Source organism: Microtus oregoni, unplaced genomic scaffold (genome assembly GCF_018167655.1).
Source record: "Microtus oregoni isolate MIOR12 unplaced genomic scaffold, Mior012 000025F_ref0000491, whole genome shotgun sequence".
NCBI lineage: Eukaryota > Metazoa > Chordata > Mammalia > Rodentia > Cricetidae > Microtus > Microtus oregoni.
Window position 1 is genome coordinate 18,890,705 of NW_024543084.1, and position 18,332 is coordinate 18,909,036.

The 18,332-nt window shown below is 44.5% G+C and overlaps 1 protein-coding gene across 1 annotated transcript; it reads right to left on the reverse strand.

Moving 5' to 3' along the window:
• Positions 1-16,563, reverse strand: Psmd5 (proteasome 26S subunit, non-ATPase 5). Its single transcript, XM_041675241.1, has 10 exons — positions 16,372-16,563; positions 13,705-13,849; positions 12,824-12,937; positions 12,192-12,320; positions 10,163-10,272; positions 9,534-9,676; positions 6,905-7,096; positions 5,300-5,409; positions 2,703-2,843; positions 1-752 (listed from the first exon to the last, which is right to left on the reverse strand). Exons 1-10 carry the CDS (start codon positions 16,542-16,544, stop codon positions 495-497), a joined length of 1,515 nt encoding a protein of 504 aa, XP_041531175.1. The 5' UTR covers positions 16,545-16,563; the 3' UTR covers positions 1-494.
• Between the last annotated feature and the right edge of the window lie 1,769 nt (positions 16,564-18,332).

The following is an 18,332-nucleotide window of genomic DNA, read 5'->3' on the forward strand; positions in this document are numbered from 1 at the left end:
TCCCAAACAATTTTTAGAGATTTTTAATTTTCAAAAGAAAAGTGACCAAGAAATCTTATTAAAACTATTTATTCCTTGTGTACAAATAATACATTCCAATGATTCCAAACGACTTATTTTCCAGGGACTACACAAGATTCTGAGGTGAGATCAGATAAGGAAAAGAAAGGCGCTGAAAAGAAATCAGAGTCATTTTGGCTTCATTTTATTTTTAAATGAGGTCACGAGTGTGCCCATGGAAACTCGGTGAGAAAACAAACCTTTGACCTTGCAGCAGAGACAACCAGAGGCCTGGGAAGGCACTCGTGCTCATGGCCATGCTGCCGCCTGGTCCACACGGCACTGACACAGGAATGGCACTGCTGATGCGAGCTGCCCCAGACACTCCGTGGGAGCTCTGGATGAGGGAAGCCCTGCTCTCTAAAACATGGATGGAATCATATGCCTTGAGAAATTCTGGTCAAAACACGGTCTTCTGTCCTAACTGAAAGAAATCAATCAGCTCCTTCCACTGCTGTCGTGGCAACAGGTTTTACATAGTACGGACCTTCACTTAGGTAGGTTCTGAGTCTTAAATAATTTGAGTTCCCAAAGATCTCTGCAACTGTCTTGGAATTGGCAAGTGCTTTAACCAGTTCATATTTGGCATCCTTAGAAGCTTTGTCATGTTCCACAGAACGGTCCATCACAAATTCCACAAAACCTGGACTGTTAAACATAAGTTTCTGAGCCCAGGGCTGGTTTGCAATAGCCTGAAATGAAAGATGGAAGAGAATATGGTCATCTGGGCCTTAAGAAGGTGCGCCTGTGAGCAGAACAACACAGCACGCAGAAATACACGTGGCAGCACAGACCTTAAAGACATCATCCTTTGTCCAAGTAAACCAATTCCCAAGAAACATATTTTAAATAATTTTATATACTAAAAGTTTTGTATACAAAGATGTTCATCACACTGTGGAAGCTGTAACTTTTTAATAATGGGCCCAGATAGGTAAACTGTGGCTCGTTACGACTTATTTGTAAGGAGCCTAACAGCTTGAGTAATCTACCAAGTGAAAGACGCAGAGCGGTGATTCTCACCCTCCTAACACTGCGGCCCTGTACTACAGCTCCTCATACTGTTCTGACCCCAGCCATAACATTACTTTGTTGTTACTTCATAACTGTAATTTGCTACTGTTATGAATCATAATTCAAATATTTCTGGAGACAGAGATTTGCCAAATAGGTAGTGACCCACAGGCTGAGAACCGCTGACACAGATCCAGTTTCTAGACAACACTGAAATGGTACCAAAGCAGAGCAAAGCCAGAGGAGACAACGATGCTTCAGGGACTCTCGAGATGGGGTTCCCTGTAGACCAGGCCGGCCTTCTGCCTGCTGGGTGCCAATGGGATGGCCTCTCTTAAACCAGATGCATTCTAAACCAGTCTAAGAGTCTGATCTGGACTGATGTAGGAGGACCGCCAGTACCAGCCTGAAAACCTGCGTTCATTCCCGACAGACTGAGGAACGAGGGTGGTGAGTGGGGATGGGCAGAGGTAAGGAGCACACTAATCACTTTCCCTCTGGAAACACTGCACTCCACGAGTCAATGCTAAAACCAAGATGGAATGTGAGCACACAACTTTGTGATCTGAAATCTACTATTTTTCAGTCTTTTTCAAATTTTAAAATGAGTCAGCAATCTACATGTTTATTGAGAGCTCATTACTACATTTAGTATGCTTATGGCCTCGTTTCTTCCTCAGGCTGGCAGCACGAGCCACCCACCCTCACCAAATCAGGGTTAGAAGAGCAGGAACTAAGGTCATGAGACATCAATGCAAATGGCTGGTTCAAAGGTGAAGCGTCCTGAAGCACTTTTAAAGTCTTACTGTTTTAGACCTAAATTGGCAGTCTCGAAGACGACAGGAACACCTGTGTTAAGACATGCTTTAGGAAGTCTTCCTCTCTCATTTCCTCCTAGCATGGCCTAGTGTGTGTCCTGGATTCTGTGATAAGACCACTAATGTGATTATATCAGCCAGGACAGCTGGCACAGTGCTAAGTGCTGGGGCTAAGAGGGTAAACACAGGAAGGAGCCAATGCACATTTCAACAGGTGTAATAGCTCAGCTGTGATTTTATAGCCAACTTTCTAACTATATTTATGGTCTGGCTCCCTCTACAGAATGGAAGTTCAGAAAAGGCTTAACATTTAGCAGGTAGAGGAAACTCAGCATCTGCTGAAGGAATGTATCACATATGAGGACGGGAACCATTCAACTCCACTGTAGACTCAGGCAGTGTGCTGATGCTACTGCTTGACAAATTAGCAGTGTGAGGTCAGAAAGCACAGCAGAGGTCAGAGGTAAGAAACTGGCAAACAGGCATCACCATGCACTAAGTGTCAGAGGTAAGAAACTGGCAAACAGGCATCACCATGCACTAAGTGCCAGAAGGGACAGCAGCAATTAAGGCTCAGGAAAGAGGCTGAGCACAAACTGGGGTAATCTGTGATCCAACAGCAGCTTGTTCAACCTCGAACAGCACTGGATTCCTTTTGCTGACAAACTGCTGACATGTGTCTCCCCCACTGGCCCCCGCAGTAGCAGCAGCGCAGAAACTGCTGTGTGCGCACTCAGTGGCTAGCTCACTCTGTGTGCTCTGTGTTGCGCTGGCAGTCACATAAGGACGTGTAGACAAGAGAATACCTACTGTGAACACTTTCAAGGCAGCACAGTGTAGTTCAGGAAAGGGCTGGTTACTGATGCCACGAAAGAGTTCCAGGGAGTCCCGCGATAAGGAGGAAAACCAGGATTCCGCCATCCTCAGGAAGTCATCAGTCTGCTGCTCAGGCTATGAGACAGAGAGGGAAACACGCACAACAAGGTTGGCAACTACAGTGCAGAGACTGCTGTAAACAGCACCAGCCAGCCACCTGTGCAGAATCACCCCCAAACCCATTTCTGTTGGAGGGCATGGAGTTCTCTCCAGGGTCTGTAGTTCTGCTGTTCCACTCTCCACTTAGAACGCTAGTAGTCAGGCCCTTGAGATGGCTCAGCGGGTAAAAGCACTTCCTGTGTAAGTCTGATGGCCTCAGTTCAATCCCTGGATTTTATATAAAAGTAGGAAGAGAGGGCTGGAGAGATGGCTCAGAGGTTAAGAGCACTGACTGCTCTTCCAGAGGCCCTGAGTTTAATTCCCAACAACCACCTGGTGGCTCACAGCCATCTGTAATGAGATCTGGTGCCCTCTTCTGGACAGCAAGCATACAGACAGACAGAACACTGTATACATAACAAATAAATAAATTACAAAAAAGTAGGAAGAGAGAATATTCACTTTGCAAAGTTGTCCCCTGACCTCCACATGTGTACCATGGCATGTGAACCCATACAGATACACCTCCCCCCTCCCCCCATCCCTCCTTCTCTCAGACATAACAATAAATAATTTTCTTTTTTTTTGTTTATTTATTTATTATGTATACAATATTCTGTCTGTGTGTATGCCTGAAGGCCAGAAGAGGGCACCAGACCCCAATACAGATGGTTATGAGCTACCATGTGGTTGCTGGGAATTGAACTCAGGACCTTTGGAAGAGCAGCCAATGCTCTTAACCTCTGAGCCATCTCTCCAGCCCCACAACAATAAATAAAAGTTAGGAGGTGAGGAGAGAGTCATGGGTAAGCTAACCAGAACTAAAGAAGTCCCCTGTCCTGATTTTAATGGAATTGGAATACCGGTATCCTGCATGAGTAGACAATGATGTTCCCAGAAGAAATGGGTTATTAAATGAAAACCTCAGGGACTCTTACAAGTTAACTGGGAGGCCCCAGAGAGCACCCCCCTCCCAATTAAAACAGGGTATGACCATTGCTCTTGGTTGCCCACCATAACTAAATGGTAACCCTCTTCCCAAAGACACCCAGAGAAACCAATGACTAGGAAATTCTGCCTCAGCCAGCTAGCTTCTATGGTACCAGAAAGCACTATGCAGGCTTCCAGGGAGAAGAGACATCAGTGTTCTCCAGTGCTGGCCCTGAATTCTACAATTTGACTTTCAATGAAAGACGTGTCCCTGGTGCAGAGTGCAATGACTGTGATGTGGATGACCACCTCTGACTAAACCCGAGGACTGCTGCATGAGAAAGAACTCATGCTTGGTACTGGAAATCTTGTCAAAAAGCCATAGCTGGGGGCTGGAGAGATGACTCAAGAGGTTACGAGCACCAGATGCTCTTTCTGATGACCCTGTTTGGTTCTCAGCACCCACTTGGAAGCTCACAATGACTTGTAAGTCCAGTTCCAGGTGATCTGATGCCTTCTTCTGGCGTCTGAGGGGATTGCAGACATGTGGTGCACAGACATACATCCAAGAAAACATCCACACACACAAAATAAAGTAATTGAATAAAAAAGCTCGTAGCTGAGGAAGTCATAGGTCTTAGAGGGGAACATACTATTGCTGTTTTACTTACTGGTCACATTTATACTTAAATTTGTGTTGCCTCCAACAACTTTGGTCAGAGATGTTTCTTTTTGCAGTGGGCGGCGGCTACCATGAATAAATGACTTAACTGCTCAGCCTAAAGTAAGATCTGTATCAACTCCCAACTCACCAATGCTCAGGGAGCACTGCGGAAGAATGCAAGCGTTGGTGCTGGGGGGAAGGCTCTGAAATGCTATCTTCTAGATAGAGCATGATGGCAGCACTCATAAACTCCTAGTAGGGGTGGCTGTCTGCTGTCTCCACAAATTTAAGTCAGCCAAAATCCCATTAGAGATGAGGAAGAGCTATAGCAGTTGACAGCAGCTAGGGGAGGGACAGTCTTTGCAAGTTTGGCTATGACCTCATAGCCTTGTGCACATGGATTGGATTCAGTAGTTATGAAAGAAAGGAAGAAGACAGGCACGAAGTTGGGAGGAGAGCATTGGAGGAACATGGAAAGAATGTTGAATAGGAGTGGATACAATCAAAATTTATGTACACATGTATGGAACACTTAAATAAAAATATTGCCAAAAATTTTTCATGTAATTAGTTACATAATGAAGGTTATCATCTTTTTTGTTTTTCAACACCAACACAGGGTTTCTCCACGTAGCCTTGGCTGTCCTGGAGCTCAGAGACTCTCCTGCCTGTCTCCCTCCCGAGTTGCTGGGACCAAAGGCATGCACCACCAGGTTACTGTCTTAATTACTGTGAGAAGTAGGACACCCATGTCAACACCCATGGCTGATTAGTGCCAAGCCGATGCATCCTCCCAAACATACCCTACTGCCCTTCAATAATTTCTCCATCTACTTACTGATAAATACAGAAGAGAAGAAACTGCATCCAAACATCTAGTTTTTAGCTCTGTGGAAGCATTCTTTGCTTGATATCCTAGCCTCATGAGGAGGCGTTCAAAGCGGGTTCCTGTGAAGGATTAATGGTGACATATAGCAAAACCTACCAGTTTAACCACCTCAAACAGTTAATGCACCATCACCATCTACAGAATTATCTCCAACAACCCAAACTCTAACTCTGTACCCACCCCCCCCTTCTCTCATGCCCTGGTATCCACTCTCCACAATCCTGTCTGTGAAATCATGCAATATCCACCTCCCATGCCTTAGCATGTGTTCAGAATTCCTCTGGGCTACAGCTTGTGTCACAATGTCATCCTTTTACAAGGAGATGCCAACCAGCATCACTTATCCAGCAATGCACATGGGTTTCCAATTACTGAGTCGACTGATAGTGCTGGAACAGGAGTATACAGAAACTGCTTGAGCCTGTGCTTTCCATATTGTTTAGTTTATGTATAGAGGTGGAATTGCTGGCTCATGTTAATTCTATGTTTAATTTTTCAGTGGAACTTCCATATTGTTTTCCATAGCAATTGTACCATTTCATAGTCTGATCAGAAAACATGAGAGTTTTCAATATCTGAACACTTATTATGCTTTCTTAATTAAAAAAAAAATGACTATCCTAATAGGTGTGAAGTGCAAAGGGCAATTTATTCTTTCATGCATTGTGATTACCCATCTAAAACACACAAAGAGGGATGTGTTCAGAGACCATGTGATAGACCCAAACACAGCATTCTACTTACTATGCAGGGTGAGCATGGCATACAGGACTGGATCAAAGGCCCCGGTCTGCACAAGCTCGGGAAGTCTCCTGCATTTCTGCTCCTGTATCTGGGAAGGACTATAGCCACTCCATGCAGGACTGAGAAGTGGATGCCACAGGGAAAGCACTTAAGAATCATAAGGGACACTGCAGGGGCTGTGCGTGCAGTGCATCAATTTTCAACATGTACTTCACAAGTGTGTTAAATAGTGCTGTTTCCTGTACTAGAATTTGTTGTGCAAGAAGACAGTCAAGGATATTCCACACATCATCTTTTTTTTTTTTTGTTTTTCGAGACAGGGTCTCGAACTCACAGAGATCCGCCTGCCTCTGCCTCCCGAGTGCTGGGATTAAAGGCGTGCGCCACCACCGCCCGGCTTCACACATCATCTTTTAACATAAACTCTTGGCACACACTTTTCTTTCCTGACTGTCAACCCCTGAAGAAGCTGCTGCTGTGCTGTTGTGTAATTGAGGGAGGCCTAGAGGACAACGTGAGTGAAATCCACCCAGCTTCCAGCAGCCACGACACGACACGAGCTACACCATAAAAAGCAGTCAAGGAAGATGGTTAACAGTAAACGCTGTGTGGTCCCTGTCGTGTGAAGGAACCTGAAATCTAGCAAGGAGTAAAAGCCACAGACTCAGAGGAGTGCACACCAGGGTAAAGGCTACACAAGCCTATACAAGTAGTCCCTTAACAGTTAACCGTCAGCAGATGGACCTGTGCCCTGAATCCCGGCCAGAAGTGAAAATACATCTTACGAAAGCCAAGGTAAGTAATACCAACCTGTCTTCTGTAAAACCTGCTTGCCTTCAACACTGGATCCCAGAATTCCAACAGTGTCCATGGCTACACCAATCATGGTGGGGTCCTGACTGTCCGCCATTTCAAACACTTTCTCCAGAAAGACAGGGTAGCGCTCACAGATCTGCTGAGGACTATCCATGACAGCCAGGTTTCCAAAAAACTTCACAAATCCTAAATATATTCATAAAAAATACTTTAACAGAGGGATAAGACAAATTGGGGACCATGTTTCCACAGGAATATTAATAAACTGCAGGCCAAAAAGAGGAGACAGACAAGCACTGTGCTGCCTACAGAACAGAGTCAATAAGGAGGCTGAAAGACCCCTGAGATGTGTGCTTCTGAGACGCAGAGAGAGAAGCATCTGTGAGCTTGAGGCCAGCCTGGTCTATATAGTGAATTACAGTCATGAGGGGCAAGAGAGGGAGAGCGAGGAAGAGAGAGACAGAGGTGGAGAGAGGAAGAGAGGGAGGAGGGAGGAAGAGACAGAAAGAGAGAAAGGAGGAAAGAGACAGAGATGAGAAAAGGAAGAAAAGAAAGGGAGAGGGAGAGGAAGAGAGACCATGTAAGGACCAATGATAGGAAGGCAAGCTTGAAGACATTATTGAAAGAAACTGTTAACCAGGAGACCCCACAAGGGGCATAAACCTTCAGCTACTACAAGTGCTGCCGAAAGACAAATCAGCTTCTCCTAGAATAAAATGGGTGGCATGAATCCTCCCCTACCACCTCTCCCCAGAGACCCCATGGGTCTGGTACACACAGTCAATGTCATTACTGCTATTGATTTACTTCTCACTGAACTTTTTTTGTTCTCTTGGTTTTTGAGACAGAGTTTCTCTGTGTATACCTGGCTGTCCCAGAACTTACTCTGTAGACCAGGCTGGCATCAAACGTGCAGAGATCCTCCTGCCTCTGCTTCCCGAGTGCTGGGCTTACGGGCATGCTCCAGCACCGCCCGTTCCTCTGCTGATTTTTTTTTATTTATTATTTATTATGTATACAATATTCTTTCTGTGTGTATGCTTGCAGGCCAGAAGAGGGCACCAGACCTTATTACAGATGGTTGTGAGCCACCATGTGGTTGCTGGGAATTGAACTCAGGACCTTTGGAAGAGCAGGCAATGCTCTTAACCGCTGAGCCATCTCTCCAGCCCCCTCCTCTGCTGATTTTTAACTGGGCTGTTTTCTTGCTACCAACCGTTTGTGTCCCTTATATTCTGGACGATTCTGTCCTAGTTTGCAAATACTCCTCTAACCCCAGACTGCATCTCACTCTGGTGACTGTCTCCTTGTCTGAGCAGATGCTTGGATACAATGACCAAGACCATCTTGGTCCAGACCAGCCTGAAGCTCTCCCCACTACATTTCTGGCAGCAGCTTCAGTTTCACACCTTGTGTTTTAGTCCTTAATTATACTGTGTTGAGTTCTATGATGTGAGATGAGAGTTCAATTTCGTTCTTCATTTAAATATCCAGTTTTGCCTTTTAGCATCACTTACTGAGAACAATGTACTCTCCACTGTATGTTTTGGGCATGGATTGTGTATACACGCATTTACTTTTTTTCTGTTCTGTCCTATTAGTCTGTGTGTCTTTCCAGGAGTAAGATGGTGTTTCAATCACCAAGTATTATTTTTTCAGAAGTTATCACAATGGGAGTGTTTCCTTGATCTCTCTTGGACAATTCCTTAGTGGAGAAGGCTACTAATTTTGTAGCTGTTGATCCTACAACTCCACTTAATCATTTCTTAGCTGTTGACAATCTCTTGGTGGAGTCTATGAAGCATCCTGCATGTAAGATCATGATGTGGGAGTCCCCTCTGTGTGCTGTGATTACCATTAACAAACAAAGAAACTGCTTCGGTCCTATAGCAAGGCAGAACTTAGGTAGGCAGGGAAAGCTAAGCTGAATGCTGGGAGGAAGAAGGGCAGAGGCAGAGAGAAGCCATGGAGTCAGACATGGCGAAACTTTGCTGGTAAGCTACTGCTACGTGGCGATACACAGATTAAAAGAAATGGGTTAAATTAATAAGTAAGAGTTAGTCAATAAGAAGCTAGAGCTAATGGGCCAAGCAATAATTTAATTAATACAGTTTCTGTGTGATTATTTTGGGTCTAAGCCAGCTGGGCGGCAGGGAACCAACAAGCAGCCTCCCACTACAAGATCATGCTGCCCACACACCTATGAACAGGAACAATTTCCTACCTTCCTCTAAGATTTAGAAGCCTTTTATTTTTCCCCTTTCCAACACGTCTAGAATTTCCAACACTGCACTGAACATTTCACTTGAGCACACCATCAGCTACAGACTTGTCTTGCATGGCCTGTACTGTGCTAAGATGCATCTCTTCTTTTACACTAATTGAATTGTCAAGCTAAAAAGATGTTGAATTTTTTTTTAAATCAAATGCATTTTTAGTACCTGCTGGCATGTTTTTTTGTCCTTCACTTCTGTACTCTGGTGAATCCTATTGAACAACTTGGATTTACTGAATCACTCAACGGTGACCCACCACTGATGGCTGCAGATATCTTGCACTGGAAGCAGGACTAGGAAGGGTAACCTCTGCCCTTCAGAAGCCCATGTAACTCAGCTGCTCTTACCTGGCAAATAGAAGCCAGAGAAAGGGTCTGAATCTGCTCCAACAATTATATTAGATATCTGGTCAATGACTCCTTCCTGAGCAAGGTATTGTCGTCCATGATGGGTATATGCTAGTGACGTCACCATTTCTATACAGGTGGCTCTGAAATCAAAAAGGACAAAAACGAAGAGCATTTTAAAATTGCTTTCACACCGGTTGTATTTTATTTATACCTCACATCTGAAAGGCCCTTTCATGTCCTGGTGCCCTGTTCAGAAGACAACACAAGAACTACACTATTTCCTAACTTGTTACTATGAGTTCAGATCTGAGGCCTGACCTTCTGACTGGAGGCCCAGCACTATTTCTGTAACAGAGCAGGAACATACTAAAGCAAAGAGCACACTTGGCCAGGGACAGAGGATATGGTCATAGGAAAATAGCTACAACACCTTGCAGGGCTTTGCCAAACTCATTATATTATGATCTAACGAGCGATTTCCTAAAATGCTTCCTGAAGATAAACAGCAGCCCCAAGACTGCAAACTCTGTACAGTCTCCAACAGCACAAACCACATTAAGCTCACACTTGCTTCCTGGCCCTCCAAAAAAGGGCCTTTCTCGCTAAGAACTTGTAAGTCTACATACCTGACCAGCACGTCTTCACCCGTTAGCTCTCTCAGGAGCTGGGTCACCAACCCACTTGTGGTACAGTAGTTTAAGGATTCTGAGGACACAGAAGCAATCTCTACAATTAGCTGAAAGAACCAAGGGAAAAAAGGTCAAAACAACTCAAATCTGTTAGATCTCATTTTAAGTTAAATGCAGAACTATGTACTATATATATATAATTGAATTCTTAACAATTCACGATTTACTGAATTGTAAAACTTCAGTGAACATAAAAGAAATTACTATGGTCCATTGCATCTAGGTATATGTCTAATTCCACCAAGAAACCATTAATCAGGGCATAAAAGCTTATAGCATTAACAAACAAAAACGAGTCTTTCAAACGGTACACACACACACACATACACACACTCAGTAATAGAGCACTTGCCTAATATGTACAAGGCCTGTATCTAAGTACTACAAAACAAAATAACAAAATGTATCCACACATCTGTTTTGTCACATCTTCATTTGAGAAGCATGTTTGGAAGCTTAATGAAAGACAAAGGATGCTGAGTGGCTGTAAGCAGAAGTGGTCAAATCAGGAATTTGTTTTTTACATCTTAATTATTTATTTTGTGTACGAGGGGAGGTGGGGACCAGAAGACAACTTGTGAGAGTTGGCTCTCTCCTTCTGCCATAAGGATCTGGAGACCAAATTTCAGGTCATCAGGCTTGGCAGCAAGTGAGTACAATCAAGCCATTTCCCTGGCCCAAAGATCAGGCCTATGTGTGCTACAAACATGCTGTACACCACAAATACACATGACTTAGCGTATCAATTAAAACATAAACTTGGGGAAAACAGTACTGACTGTACTTAAGAGAAACTACGGATGAGGAAAATGAAGGGAAACTCATTTGGATGCAAATACAATAGTGCAGAAAGTGGTACTGGTAGGGTGTTCTAGGGTGGTGGCAGCTACACCAGCGAGGGAGAAAGACACAACCTAAGTGAAACTAACGTGATGGGGTGTGTGACAGGGAAAACAAGCCTCTGCGAAGACAGCACAGACCAGGAATTCAGTAAGCACAGATATGGAGGCAACAGTAAGTAAGGAGCTACATGAAGGCTGAAGTTAACTCGGAAGAGAGGTATGGACTACAAGTTCATGCACGAGCGTCTTCTCACAGGCGGAAACTGAAATCATGAGAATGAATTTGCCTGAGCATAGCATGAGCAAGAAAGCGGGGGATGGGACTCCACAATCTTCGCAATGAAAACTTCAGTAAGGAATAATGAGCCAGGATGCAGAGGAAACAGACAAGGGAAAATTAGAGTGGTGAGGGAATTAGATTATAAACGGCTTCATTTTAGACGTGGTACTTACTTATGTGTGTGAACTTGGGACAACTACTTCTTCAACAGCAACATCAATACATACAACATTTACTATATTAATCAATGACACAGGGGCTAAGATAGTTTGGTCACTACAGTGCTAACATACAAGCATAAAGACCCATGTTAAAACACCAGGTGCAACTGCATGCAATTATAATTCCATTGCTGGGTAAGCAAAGACAGGCAGGTCCCTGGAGCTCACCAGCCAGGCGGCTTAGTCTAATCAGTGGATTCCAGGCCCATGAGGCCCCATCTCAAAGAACAAGGTAGAGCTGAGGAATGACACAGACTGACCTCTGGCCCCCACATGCACACATCTACATACCAAGTGTAAACACACAAAAGGAATTAAGGACGGTGTGTGTGAGGATTTTAGCAGTGTTCAACAGAAAACTGGTGGAAAGAAGAGCCAATTCTGCCCACTGCAGTACCACAGTTTTTCACTGGAGTCTTGTTAAAAGTTAATACTCATAGCACGCTGTAAGTATGTCTGTGACCATCTCATACCTTGGGCTGCGAATGCATCTCGATATTGTGAGCACCATATCATACAGGCTCTAACGCAGACTATATACTGTATGCAAATGAGCCACTTTGTCCTCCTTTGTAATTTACTACAGTTTTGAAAGCATTAGAAAGTGAGCCTTTAGTTTTTACCTCATATACCCTGTATCGGACGACATCATTTGTTTTCATTACATTTTTCAAATCATCCAGCAAATTACTTTCAAATAAAGCTTCCAGTCCAGCTTGGGTTAGTGATATTCTTGACAGGGATTTGATAGCCTTATATGGAAAGAAAATATTTCTTGTCAGGAAAGTACAGACTATTTACACCTACTTCCTACACCTGATATGAAAATTAGCATATAAAATACCTAATCTAGAGCCGGGCGGTGGTGGTGCATGCCTGTAATCCCAGCACTTGGGAGGCAGAGGCAGGCGGATCTCTGTGAGTTCGAGGCCAGCCTGGTCTACAAAGGGAGTTCCAGGACAGGCTCCAAAGTTACAGAGAAACCCTGTCTCGAAAAAAACCAAAAAAACAAAAAACAAAAACAAACAAACAAACAAAAAAACCCCTAATCTAACAGGTATTCACATTTTAGCTACTGTTATTTATAACTGGAAAACACTGAGCAACAATGTAGATGTGTCTTAGGAGCTCCCTGCTATGTGTCTGACACCAGACTGCAGATTCGATTCTACCTTAATCCTACAAAAATAGTCCACTAACCCTTCTCTGCTGACTCTAGGACACCATGCCTTGGAGAGTGTTCTAGCAAACTCACCACTTTGGCAACAGATAAATTCTCTCCACCAATGCAATAAACAATCTGTTTTAACAGTTCTACATTGTTCAGAATCTCAGTAACAGCTTCAGAATTTTCAACAATTCTTCCAATCTGAAAGAAAACAAAACAAACAAGCAGAAAGACACTTTTTCCATGGAGAACATGTTTACAAGTAGTTATTACAGCTACTATACAAATCACTACAAATACGCAAGGATCCGAATTCATTAAAGCCAAACACAAATAGGGTACAGTCATGCTTTTCAATGGAAAGGAACAATAAATAGTGGGTAAAGAGACCAGACAGGTGAATCAAAACAATATGAATCCTAACATGTTAACTTTTAGTTGCACAAATCTTGTATAGATTACTTTGAGTTTAATTTTTAAATTAAGTAATACAAAATAGGAGTACAATTTTTAATTCCAGGGCAGTAAGAAGATCAAATGAAGATGGCAAGCATCTGCCATAGTCTCTGGCATACATACGGGCAATGAGTAAACACCACCCCAACTGAGTACACATGTACACATGCGGAGAAGAGACAGCTGTGGACGTCTACTGGGTAACCAGCTGTGAACCTATGACCCCAGCAGCACTTCACACAAATGCAATGATGGTTTGGCTGCTGTGATCAGAGTTACTATCTTAACGTGTTGGCTTAATAAACTTTACACTTAGTTCATGCTTCTTCAAAACAAAATAATGTTGCAAAGTAACTTTTAAATACCTAAAAATCATTTTCTTCAGACTAAGCACTCCTTAAAGAAAAAACAACAGGTGTGTCTTGTTAACTCAAACAGCAATGACATGACACCCGGCGTTCAGTGAACAGCTGACAGTGAATGGTTGTGTGTTTACTACTAAAATTCCATACCTGGGACAGAGTGAGGGATTTTACAGAATCATCTGGGTGAGTCAGTCCCTTCTGTAGGTCAATCCTGAGGTGTCTGGCCAAGTGAACTGGCTCCACAGCTTGGAGCAACCTCTCCAGAATGGATACACACAAAGCAGTCTGTTCCCTAAAGGAGACACCACAGAGCTTATCCACATCATGTCAGACTGGACACAACCACCAAACACCTAAAACTTGGCACCATGACAATTTCTTCCTAAAGATTTTTTTCAAGGTAGCAGGTTCTAGTCACGCATTAGACATTTCGTATGTATCTATTATCCACAATGCCTGTGTTGGGGCGATGGCTCAGTGGGTAAAGCACTTGCCAAGGAAGACTGAGGACCTGAGCTGGGATTCCCAGAACCCACAGAAGTTGGATGACTCAGTGAAAAGACTTGCCAAGCAAGGCCTGATGACTCGCAGAATCCATGGGAAAAGCTGGATATAGCAGTATGCATCTGACAGGGCAAGATGATCATGGGCCAGCTAGCTTGGAGCAGAGGTTCTCAATCTGTGGGTCGTGACCCCTCAGAAAAACATACGAGGTGTTTATATCACGATTCACAACAGCAGCTAAATTACAGTTATGAAGCAGCAACAAAAACAATTTTATGGATGGGGGTCACTACAACATGAGGAACTAACTGTATTACAGGGTCGTAGCATTAGGAAGGTTGGGAACCACTGGACTGGATGGGTGGTGGTAGAAAAAGAAACAAGAGAGGTCTTGTCTCAACAGTAGGAAGGTGAGAATGGACTCCCTGAAGGTGTATACACCAACACACACACCGCACGCACGCACGCACGCACGCACACAATTTCTCATGTAAAGAACTTAAAAAGTAGTGATGGGTTAAACTGTATTGTGTCTAAACTGTAGGTACTATGTGACCCGTAGCTGCCAGACAAGCTAGAGGTGGTGAAGCCAGAATGGCTCTTGCTTGACTTCTATGGTGTGTATCAGTAATCTTAGGTGTTAGTTATTCCCTCACAAATAGTGTAAGATCAGACTTCATCAACAGAATCAGATTCCCCATCAGCAGTCTCTTACATGGTCTCTCCACAATAACAGTAGTGTAAGGTGGGGGCTGCCAGAATTCTCCGGACAAAAGCCACTCCCACAGATTGCCTGCCTCTGACGGACAGAGCACATGAAAATTGCTCCCCAGACTAGCACCCCATCAAGCAGCAAACTGTCTTTTCCACTTCACTCTAAACTTCCCAACCCACAGGGTGACTTTCCAGTCTTTTCACTTTCCATAGGAAAAGCTGGCAAGGAGCAGTGGGAGCCCTGTGAGATAGCCTGGGCTACACGTTGCTCTATATAGCAAGATCCTACAGTAAACAAAACAAAACAAACAACAGAAACTGGAGCTGGGACCCCTGTTAAAAGCCACAAGCAGCTTCTTGTATTCAGCATGCATTCTATGTTCAGCGCCCAGGAGATGCAGAGGAACAAAATGTGGTTCCTGTCACAGAGGACACAGAAATGAAACAAAGGAACTGTGTCTAGAATCACTGACAGAGACGATGATAACATCCACTAAGATGTCTGAGCAACAGTTGCATGCAGTTGGAGGGATGGCCCTTCCGCAGGGCCTTCACAGAATAGGGACCGAGAAGAGGGCACACAGAAGGTAATGGTATGAACGAAATTGCAAGTCATGCCTGAAGTGTTACATGGTGTTACATGATAGGTGGAGCAAATGACAGAAGTTACACTGGAAAGCTGACTGGACATCGAGCAGCAAGGGCCCATGGCCAGACTCTATAGTCATGATTTCCCACTGTAGGCAAAGGCAGCCAGGGACAAGCCAGTCCAACTGACCTGACACCTTAACTCTGGCTACAGGGTGAGGACCGGCCAGAAAAAGGAATAACCACTAAAACAGTGACTGTAAAGCCAACTCAACAGACCAGCAAGAGGAGTGAAAGCTCTCTGAAGAGAGGATAGAGGAGGGAAGCAAGCCCCCAAAAGCATCAGTGTTGACCAAAGAGCTCACTATCTTTTCAAATTAAAAAAGTCACTTCTTAAATTCTGACTCACATAAAAAATCCATTAAATGATCAAATGACCAAACCCAAGATGCTTTTAATTTAAAACTATAGACGCATATTAAATCCAAAGTTGTTACGCTAACAATTTAACCGCAGTTTCTACAGATAATCCTGGGTTATGCAGTTTACTTTAGCTTGTAGGGGTATAAATGGATTATATACATTATATACATTACACATATCGGTATCATTAGCTTTGCAATTTCCTTTTTCCCCCCACTCAACATTTTCATATTCACACACAGAACTCCAATTTCTAAATAGCTGGGTAACTGCACTATAAGCTATGTCCTTAATTTGGTTGTTTCTAGTTTTTGCTGTCTCACCCATCTGTTCTGACTACCCCTCTGTATACAGTACACCGCCATGCAAGGGAACAAGCGTTCGTACATAGGCGCTGAAATTAAAAGGCATGCGAGGGATCCCGCCACACTTCCAGCACCAGATCCTATTTGAAGAGGCGAAGCGTCAAGACCTGGTCAACACGCATTTGTGCGGTTTTGGCAATTGGACAACCTTCACTTTTCTCCCGCAAACCCATGGGGCCATGCCTACCCAGCCGTCTCCCAAGCCCCGGGCTTCTCTCACCGATTGTTCCCGTTAAGCAAGGAGAAGAGCGGGCCGAGGCGTAGTTCCGCCGCCTGCTCGCGAAGCTCGTGGAGCGGCACGGCGTGAACCACGGACTGCAGCGCACGCAGTTCCTCCAGCGGCGCCTCCAGCCGGGCCACCTCCCTCAGGAGCGCCACAGCCTGAGCCGCCATCTTCCTGGCGCCAGTCTGCCCGCCCACCTATTAGGATCTCGGGCCCTTCTCCGAATCTCGCGAGATCGGAGGGGGCGTGGTCGTTCACGAATTTGTCAAGTCTCGCGAGGGATCCTTGGGGACTTGCTCAGAGCGGTGCACGCCACTTTGTAGTTAGCGCCAAGTTGGTAGTCTTGCCGCACCCGGACGGCTGTGACGGTGAGGACGTCCGGGGAACCAAGAGGCGTTGTGCATGAGCTCCTCAAAGTCCTCCGTGGCGGAACCGGGATTATCAAGTCAAGGTACATGGTCCTACCTCAGGAAGACGTGACGAAAGTTCTGAGAACTGGAACCTGGACGTGATGCGGCACCATGTTGACATCTGTCATGCAACTGGAAGCTTGATTAAGAGATGTTTGGGGCAGAAAGTTTCCGGCATCTTCAAGATGCTGTGCGTGATAAAATCATCCAGAGGATGGACACTGCATTCGTCTTTGGAGTGGAGGTCCAGGCAGTAGAGGGGCTGGCCTCAGGCTCTGAAGGCCCTTTGCAACCAAGCCAAATGCACATACAGGTGGGAACCAAGGGTCAAGGGCAATCCATATCCGTTTCATGAAAGCATGAGAAAAAGTTCGGAAATCGCTGCTGTCTTGAGAAATACGACATTATTGGAGGAGGAAGAACCATTAAAAGCTAGGCGACAGCTGTGCTGGCGAATCTTATGTCAACCAGACACACAGCTCAGAGTTATCTGAAAGGAGGGAACCTCAGTTGAGAAGCTGATCCAGTTGTAGGGCACTTTCTTAATAAGTAATTGATAAGGGAGGGCTTAACAAATTGTGTGTGGGGCCATCCCCTGGGCTGGTGGTCATGGATTCTATAAGGAAGCAGGCTGAGCAAGCCGGGAGGAGCAAGCCAGTAAACAGTGCCTTCCATGCCGTCTGCTTCAGTTCCTGCCTCCAGGATCCTGCCCTGTTTGAGTTCCTGTCCTGACTTTCTTCAATAATAAACCACATTATGGAGATATAAACAAATAAACCCCCCTTTCCCCCCCAACTTGCTTTTTGGTCATGGCATTTTGTTGAGGCAATAGAAACCCTAACTAAGATAACAGCCAGCTATTTCAAGCAGTTGGAAAGTCCAGAGCTGTGGACTTCATCTGGTCCTCAGCCACGGAAATGAGCCTGTTTGGGAAATAATGCTTCCTGTACTTTTAAGGAAAGAGACAAAAATCCAGAAAGCTTAGAAAAGACCAAGGATGTGATATCCCTGTGTGAGTGCATGCCAGACACTCAGGTGAAAAAAAATAAAATTCTGTGACTTTACAAAGACCCTAGTAGCACTTGTCTTTTGAAAAGAACCACCATTTTCCTGTTTTATGCCTTGCTCACCCAGAAGTATCAATAACCATTGCCTTTTTTTCTGAATTACTTCATAATTGTTGTAGTCTTGAAGCCTAACTGGTAGAGAAAAGTCTTGAATTAAAGGTGCTGGTGATTTTGGACAAAAGTTCCAGTCATTCAAACTCCCCTTTGCTTATTCTAATGTTGATACTATGGCTCTTCTCCCCACTTCCTCCCAGAGGCTTGTTTCCTGTAGCCCTTGAATCGTATTTTTGAAGCACCAAGAAGACATTAGATCACTTTTCTCACTGCATTGAAAGAAAAAAAACCCAGCTCACTTATGAAACACAGCGGCTGCTAGGCAGTGGGAGCACACACCTTTAAACCAGCACTCAGGAGGCAGAGACAGGCGGATCTCTATAAGTTGGAGGTCAGCCTGGTCTACAGAGCGAGTTCCAGACAGTCA